The sequence below is a fragment of the Ixodes scapularis genome, unplaced genomic scaffold, assembly GCF_016920785.2.
Source record: "Ixodes scapularis isolate PalLabHiFi unplaced genomic scaffold, ASM1692078v2 PGA_scaffold10__122_contigs__length_95168666, whole genome shotgun sequence".
NCBI lineage: Eukaryota > Metazoa > Arthropoda > Arachnida > Ixodida > Ixodidae > Ixodes > Ixodes scapularis.
In genome coordinates this window covers 20,171,382-20,193,011 of record NW_024609836.1, presented here as the reverse complement: position 1 = coordinate 20,193,011, position 21,630 = coordinate 20,171,382, and the positions used below count along the sequence as shown (strand labels likewise).

At 47.2% G+C, this 21,630-nt stretch overlaps 1 protein-coding gene and 1 non-coding gene across 2 annotated transcripts in view; both read right to left on the bottom strand.

The window, feature by feature from the left end:
• LOC8035819 (exportin-5) overlaps positions 1–20,094 on the bottom strand; it is a 95,692-nt gene extending 75,598 nt beyond the window's left edge. Inside the window, exons 1-6 of the mRNA XM_040218121.2 lie at positions 19,800–20,094; positions 19,388–19,509; positions 19,207–19,279; positions 8,400–8,537; positions 6,337–6,519; positions 1,354–1,389 (exon numbers count right to left, since the gene is read on the bottom strand). Of these exons, the coding sequence (XP_040074055.2) occupies positions 1,354–1,389; positions 6,337–6,519; positions 8,400–8,537; positions 19,207–19,279; positions 19,388–19,509; positions 19,800–19,901 (654 nt within the window). The 5' untranslated portion in view covers positions 19,902–20,094. The remainder of the gene's footprint in view (positions 1–1,353; positions 1,390–6,336; positions 6,520–8,399; positions 8,538–19,206; positions 19,280–19,387; positions 19,510–19,799) is intronic.
• Positions 843–924, bottom strand: Trnas-aga. Its single transcript has one exon. It is a non-coding gene; the product is annotated as a tRNA-Ser (tRNA).
• Positions 20,095–21,630: the final 1,536 nt, after the last annotated feature.

The window sequence follows — 21,630 nt, the reverse complement described above, 5'->3', positions numbered from 1 at the left end:
AATTCAAGCGCCACCGCCATGTTTCCCGACGCCACATCTAGGGAAGTCTTCATACCGTAACCATGGCCAAATTGCACCCGCCCTACACTAAGCACCGGCACGCAAGAAAATACGGGAAATTGAGTGCCAATAGTCCCAGCTTGTTTAGTGGCTCTAGCGAAACCGAGGATGTGCAGGCCAAGTTCTAATATGAAAGGCTGGAAAGAAAAGAGACGCACGCTCAATGTGCTTATCTCGTCCACCTGCACCAGGGTTAAATGCAACGTCCCCTCTTCTTTTCGTTCGATTTCCAGTGCCAGTTTGATACACATGCGGCAAGTTGCCAAGAAACATAGAAGAACCTCGTTGATATGTTCTCCATCGAAGCATTTTCTCGACTCTTACGCCCAGAAACGCCGGTGCTGTTGAACTCCGACGGTGGTGGGTATCTCAATTCCCATTTTTTCTCATATTTGCCTTTGCAGTTACCACGTCCAGAAAACTGCCAACCGTCACGCCCAATGCTTGGCCCGCCATTTAGGCTTTTGCCGTTCATTTTTTAACCTTTTACTGTCGTGCACACGTGTAGGCTGCTGTTGCACTTCACTTCTCCGGTTCCTCGTTTCCTCCGTGTCTCAAAGTTGAGATTATGACTCCTTACCAGCTTGCCTGCACACTTTTGCATCTAACGGTAGCAATGTTTTTTGCATGGAATATCAGAGTGGTAAGCTTAAAATGTCTCTCCTAGAAAGGGATAATAGATTTTTTAGGGGCGAAGCTCCTTAGGGTCTAGCCTTGTCCGGCGTCCATGCTCCCATCGATTGACATCCCATCTGTCTTTTTTAAAAAACAAAAAATGTTAGCGCAGTCAACAGGATTCGAACCTGTGCGGGGAGACCCCAATGGATTTCTAGTCCATCGCCTTAACCACTCGGCCACGACTGCGGTACGAGTAGGGGGCTCTGAGATGTGGTAGTAACTCAAGAGCTGGGGATGTCATGGATGAAACGTTGCATGTAGCCGCTCAACGTCTATACACGAGAGGGTGCTGCAGTCAAATGCTCAAATGCATATATAACCACGTTCCATACCACACATTCTCTTTCTGTGAAAAATGCACCATCAGATGGTGAAAAAAATCGGCACCATCAGCACTACCTATGAACAATAAAATCAGTATTATCAGCACCGCCAGAGCTTCGCCCCAATCAACATCATTCACCACGTGAAGATGCGGTCATCTTTTCACTGAGCAGATGCGTCCATGCCCTCACTTCTGTGGGACACCATCTTGTGCGAACAACACTGTCAGCATGTGCCTTCTAAGCTACTACTTGGCCTTCCTCCGTGACTAATGAAGAAATCCATACTTACCTCAGTCTTCTCTTCCTCAGTGCTTGCTCTCTCCTTCTGAATGAAAGAAAAGAAGCACCTTGAAAACTACACTGCACCTTTCAAAGACCAACTCTGCTCAATTCCAAATATTTCGGAATTATGAGTGATTTCACATTAAAAAGCACTAATAGAAGGCAATATGTCATTTACTTCATGAAAAATAGGATATATTTTGTGAAATCTTTCTTTTGACAGAAACCGAAACCTAAACTTTAAATTCGTCAAAAATGTGGCTGCCACATGGTTCAGGCAGTCAGGTGATCCTCTATGCAACGACGGGCAGGAAGCCCACTGTTGGGGTGGGCATATGCAAGGCAGTCTTCAGCACAATTTGGTGTCTCTGACATTCGACAACGTTTGCACAACTGCAGCATCAGTCTGCACACGTAGTGTGAAGGAAACTCGAGACAAGTAACCAAAGACAGTGAGACGACCACCTAAAGCATTTTAGGTAGTATGGCGAGCCCCATTTTGAGAGGAACATCGTTAGAACTTTAAAATGTGTTTTTCTCAATCTTGCATTTTTTAGCATATTTTTATTTTTTAACTTCTACCATTTCTTGGCATTTTTCTGGAGTGAAATTTCCTGGAGAATTCACCAAGGTACTTGGTAGTCATTGATTTTAATAGGTGACCGGCGTTTGGCAGCAGCCTCAAAGAACTCTGGGTAATATTCACTTCCGGTTCGTAGCTAGCAGCCGACGCAGCCCCATGACGGCTACGGAAGCGTGTGCGGGTGTTGAAACCCGATCAATCCGGGCCACCTTCCTCTGCTGCTGGGTGACTTACACACTTCTGAACGTCTCAAGTTACTTCTACGGATATGTTAAGTACTAATCGGTACGCAGAAGCATCGAGAACGACCACGAAAGCGCAGAGCGAGTGCGGCCGGCGGCAAGCTGCACTCGCACCGCGCTTTCCGGATCTTCGCATGAAAACTCAGGTTGGATGTTTTGTTTTCCTTTTGAGCCAGCGTTTTTTATTTGGGTTCTGTTTATTTTTTATGGTTACGTCAGATCACATCACCGACTGAAATAGGCGCGAATGTAAGCCGTAAGACACGGCCAGCTGAAATGCCCGGTCAGAGGTCTGGCATACTTTTCTCATTTTGTTAGAACACCTAAGCCTGGGTAAGAAAATCTTCAGGCAATCAAAAGTTTAAGACGGTTAAAGAAGTCGGTCAGACGGCGTTTCAAACTCAGATATTATGTTTTCTCGCGCGACTAAAACGCCACTTCCGTGCGAAAGTTAGTTTCGACGACATCTGACTACGTGACAATCCTTGCTTTTTAACACTCACGCGTTTTTGGTACTTCAACTAAGTTGTCCCCCGTGAACTACAATAACCCTCCGCCCCCCCCCCCCCCCCTCCCTTCCCCCTTCCTGCACGTTTTTTTTTTAATGATGTCGAGTAAGAAAGCATACACAAACGAGCACCGATTTTGATATGAGCTACGCAGGGTCGTATTACTGCTTTATTATCCGTCAATATGAAGGTGCTGCCCATTTGCTTTTGTTTCTTTATATTACAAAAAGCTGACCTGTCCTTTTGTTTATTTATATTATAGCAAGCCACCCATCCACGCCGCTTCCCGGGAACAGTCTGCGGCGGCTCATCACAAAAAATGTCAATCCGAGCTGTCGATGTAACGATTAAACGGCCTGGCAATGGCACTGTATGTTGACGAAACGTCGTGCCATGAACTGATTGCCTGCGAGATCGCATCCGGCGTTCTCGCAGATGCCTTGTACGACAAGCAGTGCTCACCCCTTCGTGAAATAATCGAGACGCTTTTGGTGGGTGCCAAGAGACTGTTATGGCGAATTCGGGTGGTCAGTCGCCGGCGAGAACGAGCCGGCGGAACCGGCAACCAGAAACGCGCCGGCGGCACACCACGTGACCCTCACCACCCGAACACGAAACTCCAGACGGTGGCAGTTTACTTCGCCTCTTGCCCGCGCGACACCGCTAGCGAGAGCCTGTCACCGCTGTCACCGCCATCACTTATGTCCCAACGACTTGGATTGACTTTCGTAGCGGCTGCTAAAGTTACTTCAGATCAGTTTCGTTCTTTCGTTCATTTTTTTCTCACTGACCTCTCTCATTTCGGAAGTGACGACACCGGATACAGTCTGGCACCTACTCGCCCGGCCGTTCGGAGCTCGGGCGGAAAAAGCGGCGGAAAGTTGCCGGTGCTTGCCGGAGAACCACCACCCGAACGGTGCGCGCCGGCCGGAAACTGACCACGCGAACAATATTGCCGGTTTTCCGGCAAAATAAGTTGCCGACGATTGACCACCCGAATTCGCCATTAGAGATCGTTATTTCCCGCTGGCCCTACCCGAAGAAAGAGAGAACACGTTGTACTGGCCTGTAACAATATTGGCCGCGCATAAACGGTCACCGACGTTTTTCTGTCACAGGTCATCTCGCTCTTTCACTCGCTTAACAGCGACGGCCCATTGTTGCTTCCATGCTTTGTTACACGGGAACTGGAACATCTTATGCCCTCTATGGCTTGCGTTAGAACAACGTACCGCGGAGCTGTAACCACCCCGCCTAGAAGGGCTCTTGATGCAGCTGGACGAACCGCGACCGGCACCGGACGAACCGGAAGCGTGAAGTCACGTGGTGCCTCGCTTCGGATGACGAAACTTCCGGCTCAAACGCCGGTCACCTATTTGTTCATCATGATAAGGTTAACTTTTGTGAAAGTCATATAAGAGAGAAATGAAACCCATTTTAAGTGTGTTTTTACGCTGAAATTTAGGCGAAAAAATATTGCTACACACCTTACTTTGTTCACCACTTACTCAACATCGCATACAAGCAAGGAAAACAGTACTTTTTCTTTGTATTCGAAAATGATTTTTTTTTTCTGTTTCCAACAGTGCCAGTCATTGTTTTTAATTAAATGGAACAGCGCGGAACATAGGACAGAAAGAACAGGACAACACGAGCGCTGACTTTCTTTCTTTCTGTTCTTTCTGTCCTATGTTCCGCGCTGTTCCATTTAGTCATGAACCAACTAGCCCATCAAAGCACACTGCATTGTTTTTAGTTTTGGACAAATTGGGCTGTAACTAAGCACAAATACATCCTTGTCAGCTGAAATCTGGTCAAGCCCCCCAAGTTTATGTGATTAGTGCACTGCGTAAAGTACAGTGTCCCTGAATTACAAGATATAATTCTTTGTTCTATATTGCGCATAGTTTTATAAATATCACGGCTCAAAGTTTGGTTTCGGGCATTTACAACAAAACCGAAACTATCTGCTAGACAAGGAATGGCAACACTGATCCTCAGCCCTACGGTCGCGATGTGACGTCACCGTGGTGCTGCGGTACAACAGGCAGAACCAACCACAGCTCCATTGCGACGTGATGTCACAGGGGTGCTGCAGTACGCATCCCCCAACTAACCGCCTTGCCACCCACTAAAGAGCATCTGGTCACATCTTTAAAATCAGTTTTATTGAAGTATGCAGCTTCACTTTGGTCTAATCATTCGGCTGCGATCGATCCACTAAACCAATACCAGTCATACATTTTGGTTTTGTTTTCGACGAGTTGCCCTTTATGCCCATCTTGGTGCAGGTGTGATGCAATTTTTAGCAAAAATGGTAATTTGGCGCAAACACGCAGCACTTGCATCACTGCCCCAGACATTGCGATCACGACAATCGGTCGTAGAAGTTCCGGTAAAAACCGAGCTGCGTCAAAAGTGTGTCGTGTCGTTTTTGTGCATTTGCTTCAACGGCTACACTAAACACGCACGGAAAAAACATGTTGAAGACGCCTAAAGGACACATGCAAAGCAAAGAAACATTTTTTTAAAACAACTTAGATGGGAAGAGGATATCATAAAACGATTTTACAACGAAGAAAAAAAATTTTTAGAGCTATATTTACGGCACTATACAAATTTGTAGTTGGCGCGCGCGGGAGCCGCCGCCGGTCACATGGTAGGCCTGTGCGCCGCCGCCCTGCATCGCCGCCGCCGCAAAGCCCCGCCGCCGCCGCACGCTGAGCATTGTACAATGCCGCTTCAATGCGTTTCTCCACGCCGCCGTCGCCGCCGCCGCACAAGTTCGTCTGCGTCGGGCGCCGCCGCCGTCATCTGACCAGCGCACAGGTCTATCGCGTCTGCTTGCGCTTTTTCAGGAGTTTCCTTTGGGCTCTAAAAGTTACTTATTCATCTTAGTTTTTTGTTATACTTCAAACAAAGATGAATAAGTTACTTTTAGAGGCCACAGGAAGCTTCCGAAAGAACGCAAGCACCACGTGACAAATATGGGCCCGTCACGTGATGAATAAGGGCCACTTTTCCGCGGCGCCCGCCTGCGCAAACTACAAATTCATATAGCGCCGTGAATATAGCTCTAAAATTTTTTTTTCTTCGTTGCAAAATCGTTTTATAATATCCTTTTTCCATCTAAGCTGTTTAAAAAAAATATTTTTTTCCTTTGCATGTGTCTTTTAGAACTGCTTACGTGTAGGAATGCAAAAGCATTCCTACATACAGTGTGCCACGTTTTCCTTTTGCACACAGTGCTTCGGCAGTGACATCACGCTCCCTCACTGCGCAAGTGCGCCGCCCCCGCCGGCATCACGGCTTACGTGACGAAGCATCTGTGTTGCTGTGCTTCTCTTTTGGGTTTTATTTCTGAGGCACGTCTGCTTTGACCTTGAGCGATGTATTTTTATGGCCAACTTTCAGGCACAATGCTGACGCCGCCTTTTCACGTAATGGGACATATAAGGCTTTCACCTTAAAAGCACGAGCAAACGCGAGCACTGCCGAAGGAGGGCCGTCAAGCCAGAGAGCGAGCCGCAGCAGAACAGGTGTTCGCCACATTTAGAATACCGCGGCACGCAATGGTTCTCCTTTCTAAGACAGTTGAACGACTTCATCAAGTGCAAATAGACTCTCGAGGACACGGCACGGGAGAGCCCTCTCACCAGGTCCCTGTAGCGGGTGTAGTGTGCGTCCAGGGTGGAGAGGAAGAAGGGGCACAGGGTGGGCAGGCTGGCCGTCAGAGCCTGGTGCAGGTCCCGCCTGCGCTGGCCCCCCACGCTCTGCAACTCCACCACGTCCTCCGCCAGACGCAGCAGTGCCAGCAGCACCAACTCCAGCTGCGTCTCCTGCGCCACACACCCCTCGCTTGGCATGCCACTTCCGCTGCTGGGGGCCGCCAGAGACTCTCGTATCCGGACACGCTACCAAGCGGCGAAGACTGCAATGCCGGCGACGTCTTCTGCCATTTTTCTGATTCGCGCGTATGTGACCGATTCTTCGTTAGTGTCGTCTTTGGCGTCGGTAAAATGCGGAAGCAAGCGGACGGCTCAGTCGAAGACGGAACACGAGAAGTACGAACAGGGGCACGTTTGAGCCATGTTCCTCAATCTGGAGCGCAGGTTTCGTACCTGGGCACTCGAAAATTTACCCGAGCTGGGCCCTAGGTGTCCTCGCACCATTAGACAGATCGGAGCAGCTCAAATTTGATCGTGTCCCCAGCGATTGCGGCGCTATACCAAACTTTTTTGTTTGTAGGAATACACTTCTGCGAGTGCTCGTCTCTTCGACGGCCTGGAAATTACTATTAATCGACCTTCACCAGTGTTGAAGGTCAATCAAATCTCGCGACAAGTATTCCCTTCTCGGATCACTGGCAAACCTACTAGGTTTGCCAAAACCAGACCACGTCTGGTTTCGGCACTGCGTGGAGGGAATTTTAATTTTTGTGTCTATAGTCCGTTGCAACTCAAGAAGGTAGAGCGAGGGTAAGACGGGCCAGGGAGGAGGAAGCAGGAGGAACGCTGGAGAAGAAAAGGCGAAACCTCCTCCTCCCTTTAGCGTTCCCGTCTGCTTCCTCCCCCACGGCCCGTCTTACCCTCGCCCTACCTTCTTGAGTTGCAACGGACTATAGCATAAAAGAAGTTAGTGCCAACTGCGGTGGCAAAACATTTTGCGCAGCGCAGTGCTCGGGGGGACCGGCATTGATTAGAATCTAGGACCGACGAAATGCTCGCTAGTCATTGGTTGCCTTGCACAATGTATGCAGAAAATGCTCATGCTAGGAACCGTACCATGCCACCATTGTGTCGTCGTACGCTTTCGGTAGCTACACTAGGGATGTGCTTATTTGGAGCAATTCAAAAAGTAGAATAAACGCTCGTCGATAATTGTTTGTTTTCAAAATAACACCTAGACAAAGTATAAAACTCTTTCTCTCCCTAAAATTGTAGCGTCAACAATTCCAACTTTTACTCCCCTACTCCCCCCTTGCTCAAAAGTTGCAAGAAAACATTACTGTTCCGTCTTGAACCATCACATATCCTCCGATTTGAGAACGGAGCTGTCTTATTGGGTGCTGCAATGACAAAGAGCCGCCTATGCAAGGTTTTAGACAGAAAAAACTTTTAGCCTTTCCATTCTGGTGAAAAAGGAAGACAAGCAAAGCTGTACTATGGTGGGAATGAAGTAATGGCCGGCCGCAAGTTGGCAAGCCAGAGTGGAAAGGGGACGAAAGGTTGCGCCATCTATGAGCGACGGCAGCAAGCGGACAACCGGCAAACTCAACACTCTGGAGAGCTACTACCATCTATGAGCGACACCGGCAACCAGAGTTTTGTGTCAACATTTCTTTGTGGGGGATATGATCTTGGGGAAACTAGCCCTTAAAAGCTCCTAGTATCTTTTAACAACAACAATCTGCTGCCTTTCGCTGTCTTTCGCTGTCTTTCGGGGGCGACCACTTCGATTCAAAGAAGTTTCGGTAAGACAAAATACTGAAACTACCAAAACCAAAGCGAGCACAGCCAGGCGGCGCTTGTGCCATAAGAAAGCGGCCGATAGAGGGGACAATAGGTTTCACTGCACGACACGCTTGCCGAACGCCTAGCTGGCCCCACCGCACGGAAACCACACAAACCCTGGCAACTGCTCGGAGCCGACTTGTGTAACTCTACGGTAGGCCTCTCACGTTGGCAGGCCATGGAGTAGCGCGAGAGAGGGCACTCACGCCCATGGTGCAGAGGGCGTGCAGCTCGTCCATGAGGGAAGGCCACTGCTGGGGCCACTCCCGCTTGACCATCTCCACCAGCAACCGAGAGAGGGCGTCCTTGATGTGCGCCTGCTCCACGAGCAGGGGCTCTGTGCCCTGCGGGGCAGATAGCCAATATAATAATCTACAGGGAAAGGTCCCCTTCCGGCCGCGTCAGAACAGAGGGGCATAGGTGGTCCCAGTAGGTGGCCCAACGGATCACTGGCAACGCCCTAATATATGTGAAGGAGCAGCAAAACATCGCCCGTAAAATCTAAGCCTAGTCTCACCTCGCAGGAAAACGCCGCCCATTGCACATTCTACAAAAATTAATACAGGGGACATGAGCTCAAACAACTCTGACTCACCGCGGCGAGAGAGGCTCGCCTAGTCTGCTTTGTTTCTCCACTTTTCATGGCTATCTTCCTTGCGGGACCAGCAATGTCTGCGCTCGGAATTTGTTGCGTTCTGCTCCCGTTTTTACTCCCCTGCTGCAGGGTCATCAAAGCTCAAGCAGGCTCCTCGCTGGGCTGGTGAGAGCACAAGGCTGAGGAAACTCGTGTACGTGCAAAGCGATAAGGGGACGAGGAGAAATGCTACTTTCAACCAGTTTTGTGGGGCGTGCATGTGTGAGGTGCGGCTTCTTGGGATTAAGGTATGAGTAGAAATACTACCGCAAAATTTTCGTAGTTATCCCATTTTCTTCTTCTCGCAGCAGCTGCGCAAGCTCCTTCAGATCTTTTCGCTTGCGTGTGGCCACGACTAAACTGGTTGAAAGTTGCACTTGCCCGTGTCCTCTTCGTGTTCTTTTCGGTTTGTGTTCACAAGTTTTCTCAGCATCCCCAAAGCCGTGGGGGATGAGGGGAAACCATTCTTTTTCTCTCACCCCCCCCCCCCCCTCCCATTCCCTTTTTTTTTTTTTTCAAAATTAAAGGAAGAAACAATTTGCACTGGCCCAAGACCAGCTCTCAGAAAGTGAGCGGGAGACAGTGTGGAATACTGTCACAAGGTGTGTAGTTGGGCTAGTTGGTTGATCATGTTGAAATGGTATTAAAACGGAGCAAAAAAGACAGAGAACCAGTGGAAGAACACAGACACAGCACTGACTTGCAACCGAAAAATTTACTTGTACACTTTACAGCAAGTAAACATAAAATGAACAGTATAGACACAAAAACAATCACACCCCTCCCCCATCATGCTGACACATCTACACGTATCTTGCCCGACTTCCTAATAAAATCAACCTCATCACCTGTTAGGGCTATGGATGGAGTGCTCTCACACCTGGCCGCGTCATAATGGTGCGGGCATGTGTGTGAGCAGAAGCGGGCACACCCCGCTTTCGCCTTAACTAATGATGTAGTGGAGGCGGAAGCGGGTTAGTTTTCTTGCTATATGAGAGTGGAAGCAGGGTAGATTAGGTTACACGTGGACCAAGTGCTGTACCATCGTAAATGGCGAAACAAATGGGTAGCATAAGTGGCGTTACAGTCAAACCCGTTCATAACGAACAGCAAGAAACGCTATGATCAGTTCGATATAGCAAGTAGTTTGATATAGCAATAACAATTTACATTGAACTTCCACAATGCGTTCGCTGTAAGGCGAGAGCCTTCTCTTTCTTTATCATCTCTTCACTTCCGCCTTGTAACAACACGCTGGAAAGCTTTTTTCTTTTTTTTTGCATACATGCAGTTTTTTTTTTTTTCTTTTAGCTGATCTCCTTTTCCGAATCCCTTCTCTTCGTGGGCAAACGCTTTGGGATGAGAAGTTTTTTTTTTCTGCGCATGCGTGCAGTGTGTATTTTTTCCAGCTTTCTCCCCTTCTGAATCACTTCTCTTCGCTCACTTGTGTTTGCATCTAGAGCTTTTGGAATTTTCTTTCTTTCCTACTCCTTTTTTGGGGGAAGGGAGAGGCTAGAAGACGATTGTTTGCGCGTTTTTGGAAGCCTTCCCGGGGGGAAAAAAGTTCAATATAACCAATATGTTGTTCGCTATAAAAAGTATGTTTTACATGCATTTTTATTTAAATTTTCTGTGAGTTCGATATTGACAATTCGCTGTACGTGGGTTCGTTTGAAACGGGTTTCACTGTAGTACGAACACGGGTAGAGCGACAAAGGTCGGGAAGGCTGCGGGGAAAGCAAGGAGGGTGACGGGCAAGCAGAGCAAGGATGAGCCGCTTATAAGACGTGACGGATGTGGTTGCTCGGGCTACTTAGATGAAATAGACTTCGACACGCTGCCAGAGGCAGAGCTGGGGTAGTTTCAGTGCCGGGTATGTGTCCTGATAAGAGAGGAGAGGGAGAAACGAGAGGCGATGGAAGAGACATGCGAAGATTGCATGTAATCTTCATGCAATCTTCGCATGAAGATTGCGAAGATTACATGGATGCGAAGATTGGAAGAGATGAGGGAGAAGATGCAGGATGACGAGGAAAGGCACGAGGAAGTGAAGCAGAAATTGGAAACGCAGGTAGAGCAAATGAGGGAGAAGGTGACGAAGGAAGGGGAAAGGCTGGAAGCTCTACAGGGGGAGTGGGAAGCCAAGCTGAAGGAGGCAGACGAGGGGGCAGAAAGGGAAGGGTCAGACTGTGAGGCGCTACGGGAAAAAGTTGCCCAAATGAAGAGGGGCAAGACTTCGCTCCATTACAGCCTGGTAGGGGAGGAGAAGGAGGCAACCTTGGTGGAGAACAACAGGGAAGTGGAGGCCAAGAGTGCGAGAGAGGAGAATGAGGCAAACCCGACGGGAAAGAACAGGGAAGTGGAGACCAGGGGTGCGGTAATAGAGGAGAAAAAGGCATAATTATAGTGGGTAGTTCCAACATTAGCAAGTGCATAGCAGGGATCAAGAGCAAGGTGGGAGGGGAAGAAAGAGTTAAGGTGAGGGTCCACCCAGGAAAGTGCATGAGCAAGGTCATGGAGAGCGCCAAGAACATGGTGTGGGACAACCATCAGGGGAAAAACCTGGTTGTCGTTCATGCAGGGCTGAACGACATACTCAGGGGGAGGGGGCATAACTTGGGGAACGCTAGAGGCGGGGGTCCGTAAACTTGGAGAAGCAGCCGAGAAGGTGCACATTGTGATGTGCACAATCCCGGAAGTCCAGAGGCACGTGTGGGGAACAGAGCAGGTGGTAGTGGAGGCAAACAAGGTAATTAAGCAGTTGACAGAGAAGTTAGGGTATGATTTTATGCAGGTGAACAGGGAGGTGTACCAGAGGGGGACAGCTAATTCCTTTGACCTGAGTAGGCAGCCCCACGGGACACGCACGGGGTGGTTCATTGGGTTGCAAATGGTAGGGAAAGCAAGGGCTTTTTTGGAAGCCAGCAGGGTCCTGGAATAGGTGAGGGCCCTGAGGTAGATTTAAGGGGGAGGGTCAGGGAGGATGGGAGGAAGCTTCGTAGGAATAGGAAAAAGAAGTATCGTAATGTAGGGTTCATAACATGCAGGGGGATAGAAATAGAATGAAGTGGGAGGAAATTTGGGGGGAAATTAGAAGGTGAAAACATTGCGGTATATGGACTAACAGAAACACATTTAAGAGATATGGAGGAACCACCACACGTATCAGGCTATTCTTGGATGGGATGCAATTGGAGTAAAGGGGAACAGAAGGGAGGGGCAATGGGGGTGTTGGTAAGAGGACAGGACTGGGAAAGGGTACAGGAAAGCTGCAGGGAACACATGTTGGTTCAAAGAAATATTGGGAGAGTGGACAGACTATTTGGTTTTGTGTTATCTGAAAACAGGGAACGATGCATGGGACAAAAATACACAACACCTAACGTGTATGTAAGCTTACATTAGAGAAATTTGCACCAAAAGAGAAATAATTATTTTAGTGGGCATGAATGCTCACTTGGAAGTCTTTGATGAGTATATAAATAGTACAACAGGGAGGATGTTAGTTGAGTTCTGTGAGAGAGAGAGAGAATGCACTTTAATATTGAGCACAAATTAAGTGTTCAAAACATCCATGGTTTGTAACACCAAGGCCATTTGGTCATCCGGTCCGTCTGATGCCAGCCAAGCACTCCAGGAAAGGGGAGGGGGGTTAGGGAGGAACGGTGTGGATAGTGCAATAGGGCACTGTACGAGACAATGTTCCAGGTTGGCGTATGGGGAGGGGCAGTTAGGGCATGAAGGATCAGAACGACGTCGAAGAATAAAAAACCTAGCGGGAGTAAGAACGGTGTTCGTTTGGATTTTTCGGAGGGCGCGAGTTTGTGCCACATTGAAATTCAGGTGGGGTCGAGGTAGTCATTGTTGAGAGTTACGGAGCTGCTTGTAATAGAAATTGATTGAGCGTTTGTAGATTAAGGCATCGTCACTGGTCAGGGGGCTAGGCCACGGGATCACAGGCGCTCGGATTTGCATTTTGCGAGCGAGTAGATGAACCAACTCATTACCTGTGATCCCGCTGTGACCAGGGACCCACCGAACGGTGACAGAGGATGGTTTTAGTGCATGTAGAGCTTCATCGAGGACCGATCTGAGATCTGATGGGATTTTGCGTTGCTGCAGAGCACGTATGGCTACCTGGGAGTCCGTATAGATTGTATAAGCTGATGTAAGAGGTAGCTGGGAGAAGGTTTGGATAGCATGTATAATGGGAACTATTTCTAGTGTGATGATATTTGGAGGGTTGCTATATGGACCGCAGGTGTGAACTGTGGAGGTTGGGGATTGTGGTGTGTAGATTGCATATGCCCCAGCTCCCGTATCTCCTATGTTGGAGATGGATGCATCAGAATATGCTATGGTGTGTGTCTGAAAGGGGGGATTGTGATGGATAACTTGTGCCCTCCTGCGGAGTTCTGTGAAGCCCTTGATCTGGTACTGGTTAACACTGAGGTAAAATGCGACGGAAAAATATTGTGGCAAAGAAACAACTCGCACTCAACAACTGACTACTGTTTAATGTCTTGCAAGCTATACAACAAATTAGGACGTATGGAAATAGATGAGGAGGGCACGAAGAGCTTATGAAGTGACCATAAGAGAACTAAGATCACAGTTGGCATATTAAAAGCAGAAATATTCACTCAAAATCAAAAGGATGTCACTACAGTAAAGTACCGATCAAGCGCGCACTCGAAATTTGAAGATCATTGCAAGAGAGTGGGGAATGGGCGCTTGTTAGGTTACAAATTCCATCTATATTTGTACTGCGCATATTTTTTCAGGTGTTACAACACTTAGGGATGGGCGCTTAGTGTGGAATGGACGGATGCTCTGTATTTTACAGTAATTTACGTGATGTGGTATTGCAAGAAGCATCTAACTGAATTGAGGATATAGTATCCAAGCAACCAGAAAAAGAATGTATGAACCAAGATTTACTTAGTATTTTCAAGAGAGAATTGGAGAAATGCCACATTAAGCAAGAAGGAAGGCTAAAACACAAACCGAAAAGTTGGTGGGACAAAGCAGTTAAGGCAGCCATAATGTGATGCCAGGAGGCATCTGAAGAACACAGGTGGGGAAAAAAAAGGGGGGGCTGCACTAGCAGAAGTAGCATCCACATGGAGGGACTTTCAGGAAAGAAAGAGGAAGGCATCAACATTAATCCAGGCCAAAATTGGGAAGGCAGGAGTGCAGTGGATGATAGAGATAAATTGGAATGATAGGAATGCTGCAAAAAGGTTCTGGGAACACATGAAAGCACACGGAAAAAGCATGCAGGGATGTCAACAGACACTGACCACAGCGGATGGGACAAGGGTAGAGGGGGAAGAGGTACGAGAAAACATTAAAAGTGCAATAGAAGCAGCTTTTTCGGAAATGGAACCGAATCAGGCTTTAGGGAACGGTAACACCAGCACAGCACAAGAGGAGGAGTATAGTGAAACAGCGAGATGACCACAGGGTAATGGGATAAAGCAGAAGGTAAGGCCCCAGCTGGAACCGCAACAAGCCCAGATGGCGTACCAACGAGACTGATTGAAATTTTAGGCAAAATAAGCAAACTGAAGCTAAGACAGGTGATTGACCAACAAACTATGGGAGTGGATGTTCCCAATGACTGGAAACTAAGCCGGATGATACTACTATATAAGGGCAAGGAAGACAAAGACAGTATCACATCGTACCGTCCAATCACAGTAACTTCAGTAATATACAGATAGCTATGCAGATTGTAAAAAGAAGAATGGAAGAATGGACAGAAAGCAAGTAGATACTGGGAGAGCTCCAAAATGTTTTCAGAAGGGATAGAAGGTTGGAGGATAACTTATTCGTAATCACGCACTGCATAGAAGTAGCAACGTCAATGCAAAGGTTGCTATGGCTAGCATTTTTGGACATCAAAGGGGCAAAACTCTGGGATCAACTAAAAAGGTATGAACTGAGTGAAAATTTGATTAAGTTTCTAGAGCAGATATATGCAGATAACAAGGTAGTTATAACTAGGGTTCCGTGTTTTCAGTATATACCGATAAACACCGAAAAATAACCCCCGAGGCGGTTTTTTCCGAATCGGTGAAAACCGAAAAACCCTGAATTTAAGCTGTCCTTGAAGAAAAGAAAAAAAAAAAATGATAGCTACACGGAAAATTTTTTAACCCTACTTTGTTTTTGTTTTTTCTCGCTGACCCGAAACACAGCCAAAACCCAACCGAAACACAGCCGCAAGCCCAGAAAACAAGCCCTTGGGCTTGTTCCTTTCTATCAAAGCCACATTCTTTGCCCCATTCCCTTCTCTTATCTTTACCAGCAATACTGGAGAAAATTTATAATTTATAAGTTATAAATTATAATATTTTCTTTAGTAACTATACAGTCGCTTGACAATAAAAGCCCGAAGAACACCGATTTCTCTTCGGCATTAAAATTAAACACCAAAAAACACCGTTTCAATAGTAAAAAAAATAAGCACCGATAAATAACCCCCGAATTTGAAGAAAAATAAATATTGAAAACACGGAACCCTAGTTATAACTTGGGAAGCCGAAACCACAAAACCAGCAGCAACAAAAACAGGACTTAGGGAGGGCTGCCCATCATGTCCCCCGCTCTTTATGATATAGCTTAGTGAAATGGAAAAAAAAATTAGAGCAATGCAATTTAGGATTTGATATGACTTACATGGAAAGAAAGAAAAAAGTAAATCAAGTTTTACCAGGGCTGATGTATGCAGATGACATTGTACTTGTAGCAGAAAGTCGAGACAATGCAGGGTCTAAACAGAATTTGTGGCGGGGAAGGAGACACTTTAGGGCCTAAACTTCAGTAGAGACAAGCTGGGATAACGACGAGAAAGGGAACCTCTGGAGATACAAGACACTGTGATAGAAGATGTAGAAAAGTACAAATATCTAGAACATGTAGAAAAGTACAAACATCTGGGTGTATGGTTAAATGAGGGAAGAAGATATTTGGATGACCACGAAGAAATTGTAACAAAGAAGGGGAAAAGAAATTTGGCTATTATGAAACACAAAGCACAGTGGAACTTTAATAAATATGAAGTTATGAGGGGGGTATGTAAAGGAGTAATGGTACCAGGGTTGAATTTCGGTAATGCAGTCTTGTGTATGAGATCTAAGTACAGTCAAGCTTAGAGGTAAACTCGAGCAAATAGGGAGAAGTAAATTAGTTGACTATAAATAGTAAGTTTAGTACCCCTGCCACACGGGAAAGTTAATATATTTTCATTAAATGATATGGGACTAAAAAGAAGTGTAGGCAGGTTAGCTTTAGGGGTACATGGTAGCACACCAAAGGGCTACAGGGGGATATGGGTTGGGCATCCTTTGAGAGCAGAGAGGCAACAAGTAAAGTGAAATTTGACCAAAGCTGATATGGAGCAGATAAGGTGAGCAGCTAAGGTATATAAGTTCCTATACACGAAAAGCCTGAACACAAATTGGACGAAATGGACTCAAAAGCTCGGAAATAAATTTTTAAAGGAGGGCAGTGAAACAAAATCAGAAGAAAAAAGAGTTAAAAGGATCATGAAATGACTTTTTTCTTTTTTCCAGATAACTTTTATATTAAACCTTCAACGTTCACTGAATGCCGAACAGGCATCTGTTTTCGTCTCGGTTTATTAACTTTTACACAAAAAATTAATTAAACGTCGACGTTTTCTTTTTCTCCAACTGACCACAAAACAAACTGCGGCGTAATTTTGACGGTCGTGACGTACTCTGGGACAGGAACCGGAAGTTCTCTCGGCTGTAGGAGAATGGGAGCGTTAGCAGCGGCGAGTTGGGGGTGTGCCGGTAGGTTTTACTGTGCTGATGGCACCGACGCATTTTCTGAATCGGCACCTCTCATCGCCACGGTAGCCATCGACACGTCGCAGCTGAGCGAAATTCAATGATATATGTTGCGCTACAGCGACAGCATGGGACTGGTCCCATACACCGGCATGCCTGTTGGGAAGTGCTGCGAGTCTTCCGGTGAAGACTCCAGAAGTCAACCCACCTGTTATTGTTAGTAAAAAGCGGCCCGTGTCATTCATTTGCAAAGCGACGTAGATGGAAACAAATTGCCGCGGCGTTTTTCGCGGCCTCGAAAATGCAGGAGCGAGCCGACGTTAAAAAATATATGTCTGAACTACGACAGTGTCACCAAGAGCCACATAAATACCTGTTCTCACTCGGAGCAGACGCGCGCGTTTGATGGAAGTGTTGTATTCGTGCTGTTAATAAGCGCTTCGGGACCGATCTTTTACGATTGCAACTCGATACTGACGTGACACTCGGCAAAGGAAGGTTGGACCGGCATTGCACGTAGCTCCCACGAACTGTTATAGCTCGACAGTGACGTGTAGTCGTGTCAGAATAAAAATGACATACTAATAACAGAGTGTACATACCGTGATACGAAGGTAATCCATACGGCATTTATTTGAGCTCTATATCACACAAAATCAGATAGAATCGACGAGAGTCCCTTTTCGACAACAGTGTTCGTCAACACTGCCTCGAAAAACAAGGGGAAGGGATTGACCTCACCTTTTAATCTAAAATTGAGGTCAGCAATCAAACTATAATACGGGAACGGTCCACAAGAGTCACGCGGAATATTCCATTCAGCACGCCAGCTGCTCATGGGCAGACGGTCTTAGCCAAGTACCATTGAAGCAACGCTGCGCCAAGTCGAAGTGCCTGCTAGGCCTATCTGCCGAGCTCGCTTGGTCGGCATCGGTAGATGCGTCGCCGTTGTAGCTTTACTTAGGTGTTTGTGGATCCAGCGTTTTTGTTCGTCGTGGTCTGTTTAAAGTACTTTTTTTTTTGCTGCTTGGAGTCGGGACGTGTGAGAAGAACACGTAGAAAAATAAACGTTCATTGGTCATCGCGGCCAAGTAACTGAACGACGCTGTCGGCCCTACTGTAGTTGCTTCGTTTACCACAATAGATGGCGCTTGGCTCTCAACATTATCAAATTTGGCAATTTTAGTCACATCTCTAATTATGCTACAAAATGTGGATCTGAATATCATTTAACAAAACTTTTAGGAAACATTTGCCGGCTATTTATAAATGCGGTGCTGGTGAGGTAGGCTCTCGCCCAATAGGCGACATGGATTCGGCTGACGATCTGCGGTTCTGCAGGTGCATCGCAGTGAAAAGGCAGAGAGCTTTCGAAGGAAAGAAGGCGGAAAAGAGTCCGGTTTTCTTTTAAAAGTTCTATAGCGAAGAATTCTTTTTTTCTCCCTATTTTTGCGTTTTTGTGATTCTTTAAACACCTTCTACAAAGTGCGGTGGATGAAATTCAATTTCACAATCGTTTCATGGTACCTTTAAGGATGCGGAGAGAGAGAGAGATGGTGGGAAGGACGTATGCAGTAGAAATCAGCTTTAGCTATGTATAGGTTCCAAAAACAGAAAATAAGGAAAGAAACTTTGTTTGAGAATTCTCAGGGGAGCTCTTTACTGTTTGAGGCCAGAACTAGGGTAATAAGAATGAGACTTATAGGGCAAAGTTTGAAGATAAAGATAGTTTGTTGCACATGTGGAATGGAGAGCAAATCTATGAAACACCTGGTTTTGAGGTGCAAAAGGCATAAACCTGCCCTCCCTGAGGGGAGAACAGACATAGAGGGGGCCCTGGGTTTCAGTGGAGAAGATGGAAGGATGGATTATATAAGGGCTGAAGTAATGAAAAGGAGGTTAGAGAATTGGTGGAAGGGGACTAGGAAAAACTGAAATTGGTAAAAGCAACTAGCACAACTGGAGACAGGGAGGACAGAGGAAAATTGGGACTCCCTCTCGCGTGGCTCCGGCCCAAAGACTCAACCCTGTCTCTCAGTGGGTCTGGGTTCGGAAAGAACCCCAACAAGGTTGACCAGGGGAAAATTGGCGGCTCCCTCGCTGGGGGGAGAACGAGGGGGTGTGTTTTCCCCCGGCCCGATGATAGGTGCCGGGATGTAGAGGGAAAGAAATTGGATGTTTAAGTGGGGGAGGAAAGCATTTTCCTAGGCTAAGTGGTGCAAGCTACCAATCGTAAAGGCATGGCCAATATCATCCATCCATCCATCGAGCATGATGGGGGAGGGGTGTGTTATTGGAGTGATTGTTTTTGTGTCTATCCTGTTCATTTTATGTTTACTTGCTGTACCGTGCACAAGTGAAGTTTTCAGTTATGTCTGTGTTTTCCTTCCACTGGTCTTCCATCCTTTTGCTCCGTTTTAATACCGTTTCAACGTGAAGCACTGTCACCAACCGGTGTGATGGCCTGCTGTGCCATACTTTCTCGCAGCTTCCTTCAGACTGCTTGTCGATCGATGGATTGCACCGAGGCTCCCCATGGAACACAAAAGGGGGTCATACCTCTGAAAACAATTTCATGACGCTTTCCTTGATGAACACCTTGTCCGCGGGGCACAGCACGTTCCAGCGTAACCTGAAAGGAAAACTTTCCTTTTTCCACCCCGGCACAGGTTTTTTTCCTCCTCGTCGATTTTACGTTGCATGGTTCGGGAAGGCGCGTAGCTTAGGGAGACCGGCTTACTTGATGCACTGCTCGACCAGTTGCAGCCCGATGTGTCGAACGACCGAATGATTGCCTTTCGTCGACAGCGCAAAGCCGCACTGGGCACACACCGGCGACTTTTCTTTGAAGTCTTCGAACGCCTGCAAGAAGAACAAAAGACCAAGGCTCGTCCATTTCAGGTTACAGCTGACGCTTTTTTTTAAGAGTCTGGTACGAAAATCAAAGGCGGTTCTTCCCGTCGTAGGCGCCGAGGCGGTTTTCGCGACAACCAGAAGACCGTGTCCTCGTGTATATTTTAGCGCCACAGAATTATAGACGCGGCACCGCGCGCTTCCACGCTACCCGGCTTTCCTAAGCCAATAAAGATTATTACTATCATTACTATTCCTCTAAGAAGCGAAAGGAGCGGACTCGTGGTTGAGAGACTTACGTTGTAAGCCTCCGCTCGCCGGTCGGGGCTCGTCGTCGGACTTACGGCGAGCTCGACCCAGCCGATCACCTGCTGGCAGGCTTCTTCCACCTCGGACGACATTTGGACGCACGGGAACGTCAGCTGAGCCACAGATATTACCGTCTACAGCATCACTCGGACCCGAAAAAAGCCCAAGAGCACTCAGTTTTTCTTTGCTTCAAATAGGACGCCATTAACGGGGTTGCTAGACGAGTTTGCCGAAGGGTTGCTGCGACCCAAAACTGCCAGAACGTTAATTTTACGTATAATTTTAATATTAAACTGTTTTAATGCCAACATGTTACGAATTCATTAAAAACCCATTAGTCAATTAATAAAAAAGATTAATTTGATGTAATATTTGGCTCGGCAGTGACTACAGGGTGTCACAAAAGAACATTTACACGGTCTTTTTTACCGCAAAAATAAACTAGACATCGCCGAACGCTCATTCTCCGCCCAAAGGTAGAGCTAAAGGTCGCAATCAGATGCCAAAGTTTCAGCCCGATCCGATAACTTAATCAAAAGTTATAAATGATTTCCTGAAAATTTCAATGGGAAAATGGCGGCCGACGGAGTTTTCAAACACATGGGGCTCTATGGCTATGGTGCCTGGAACGCGTCTCCGACTGGTGTGTTTACCGTGGCCAAAAAAGTGGTCCCTCGATTTCCGCCTGATGACGTCATAAAAGTGTCATGCTGTCGCCGGTCGCTACCCTGGCGGTGTCCCAACAGCCGTGGTGTATGTAGCAGATGCCTGTTCGGCTGCAGGTCGCTTTCCACTGTGACAGTTCACGGAAGCTCTAGCGGCCGGAGTTGGGACGTCTAAAGGGACGCCGTGACGACAGCGACACTCACATTCGCTCGTGCTTTTCGCCAGCATTTCTACGGCCAACCGCCAGGATCGCGACAGGCAACAGCATGACACTCGCGTCATTTGTTGCCACATCGGGACCACTTTTGATGTATGGGCGGGATAGGACGCTAAACACACCAGTCAAAGACGCGATCCAGGCACCATACTATGGCACCAGAAACCGAAAACGGGCAAAAATGGGCTCCATTTTCCCATTGAAATTTTCAGAAAATCACTTATAACTTTTGATTAAGTTAACGGATCGGGCTAAAACTTTGGCATCTGGTTGTGACCTCTAGCTCTACCTAGAGCACTATATAGCTCCTTCGGAGCAGAGTAGCGTAAAGCCCCTTGATAAAAGCGTTTTTTACAAGTACTGCCAACCATTGTTGTGGAAGCGCGCGAGACACGTGCCATTAGCGGGTGCTCCGCCGCCATTCGCTTCCAAGGCCCGCTCATTTCAGTGCTGCGCCGCCATTTGCTTCCAAGGGCCGCTCGAGACATGGGCCTCGTGCACTCGCGCATTTGACGCTACTTGCAAGACAAACGCAAACACATCGAGGGGCTTTAGAGTAGCGCAATCTAGAACGCCGTCTCTCGGCGACTAGCGGCGAACGCCCAGAGGTTCCAACTGCGGTCAGAAATGCATGGAGAACGTGAGAAAATCGTTGTTTCTTCAGTTTTGTGGGGATGTGCGGAATGGAAATCATTTTTGACATAATAATGAAACATTTTAGAATAATATGCGATAAGTTTTGTTCCATACAAGGACGTAACTTTTTTTTAAAAATTGCCTGAGCGGCATCATGCAGCAGACGACACGGCGACGTCACACCATTCACGTGACCCGCTCCGGCCAACCCGAAAAGCCCATCGCCGCTGCGAGCAAAAAGCGTCTGCTTCAAACGCCATTGCCTCGGAAATTGCCTTCTCAAAATTTGCACACGCATCCGA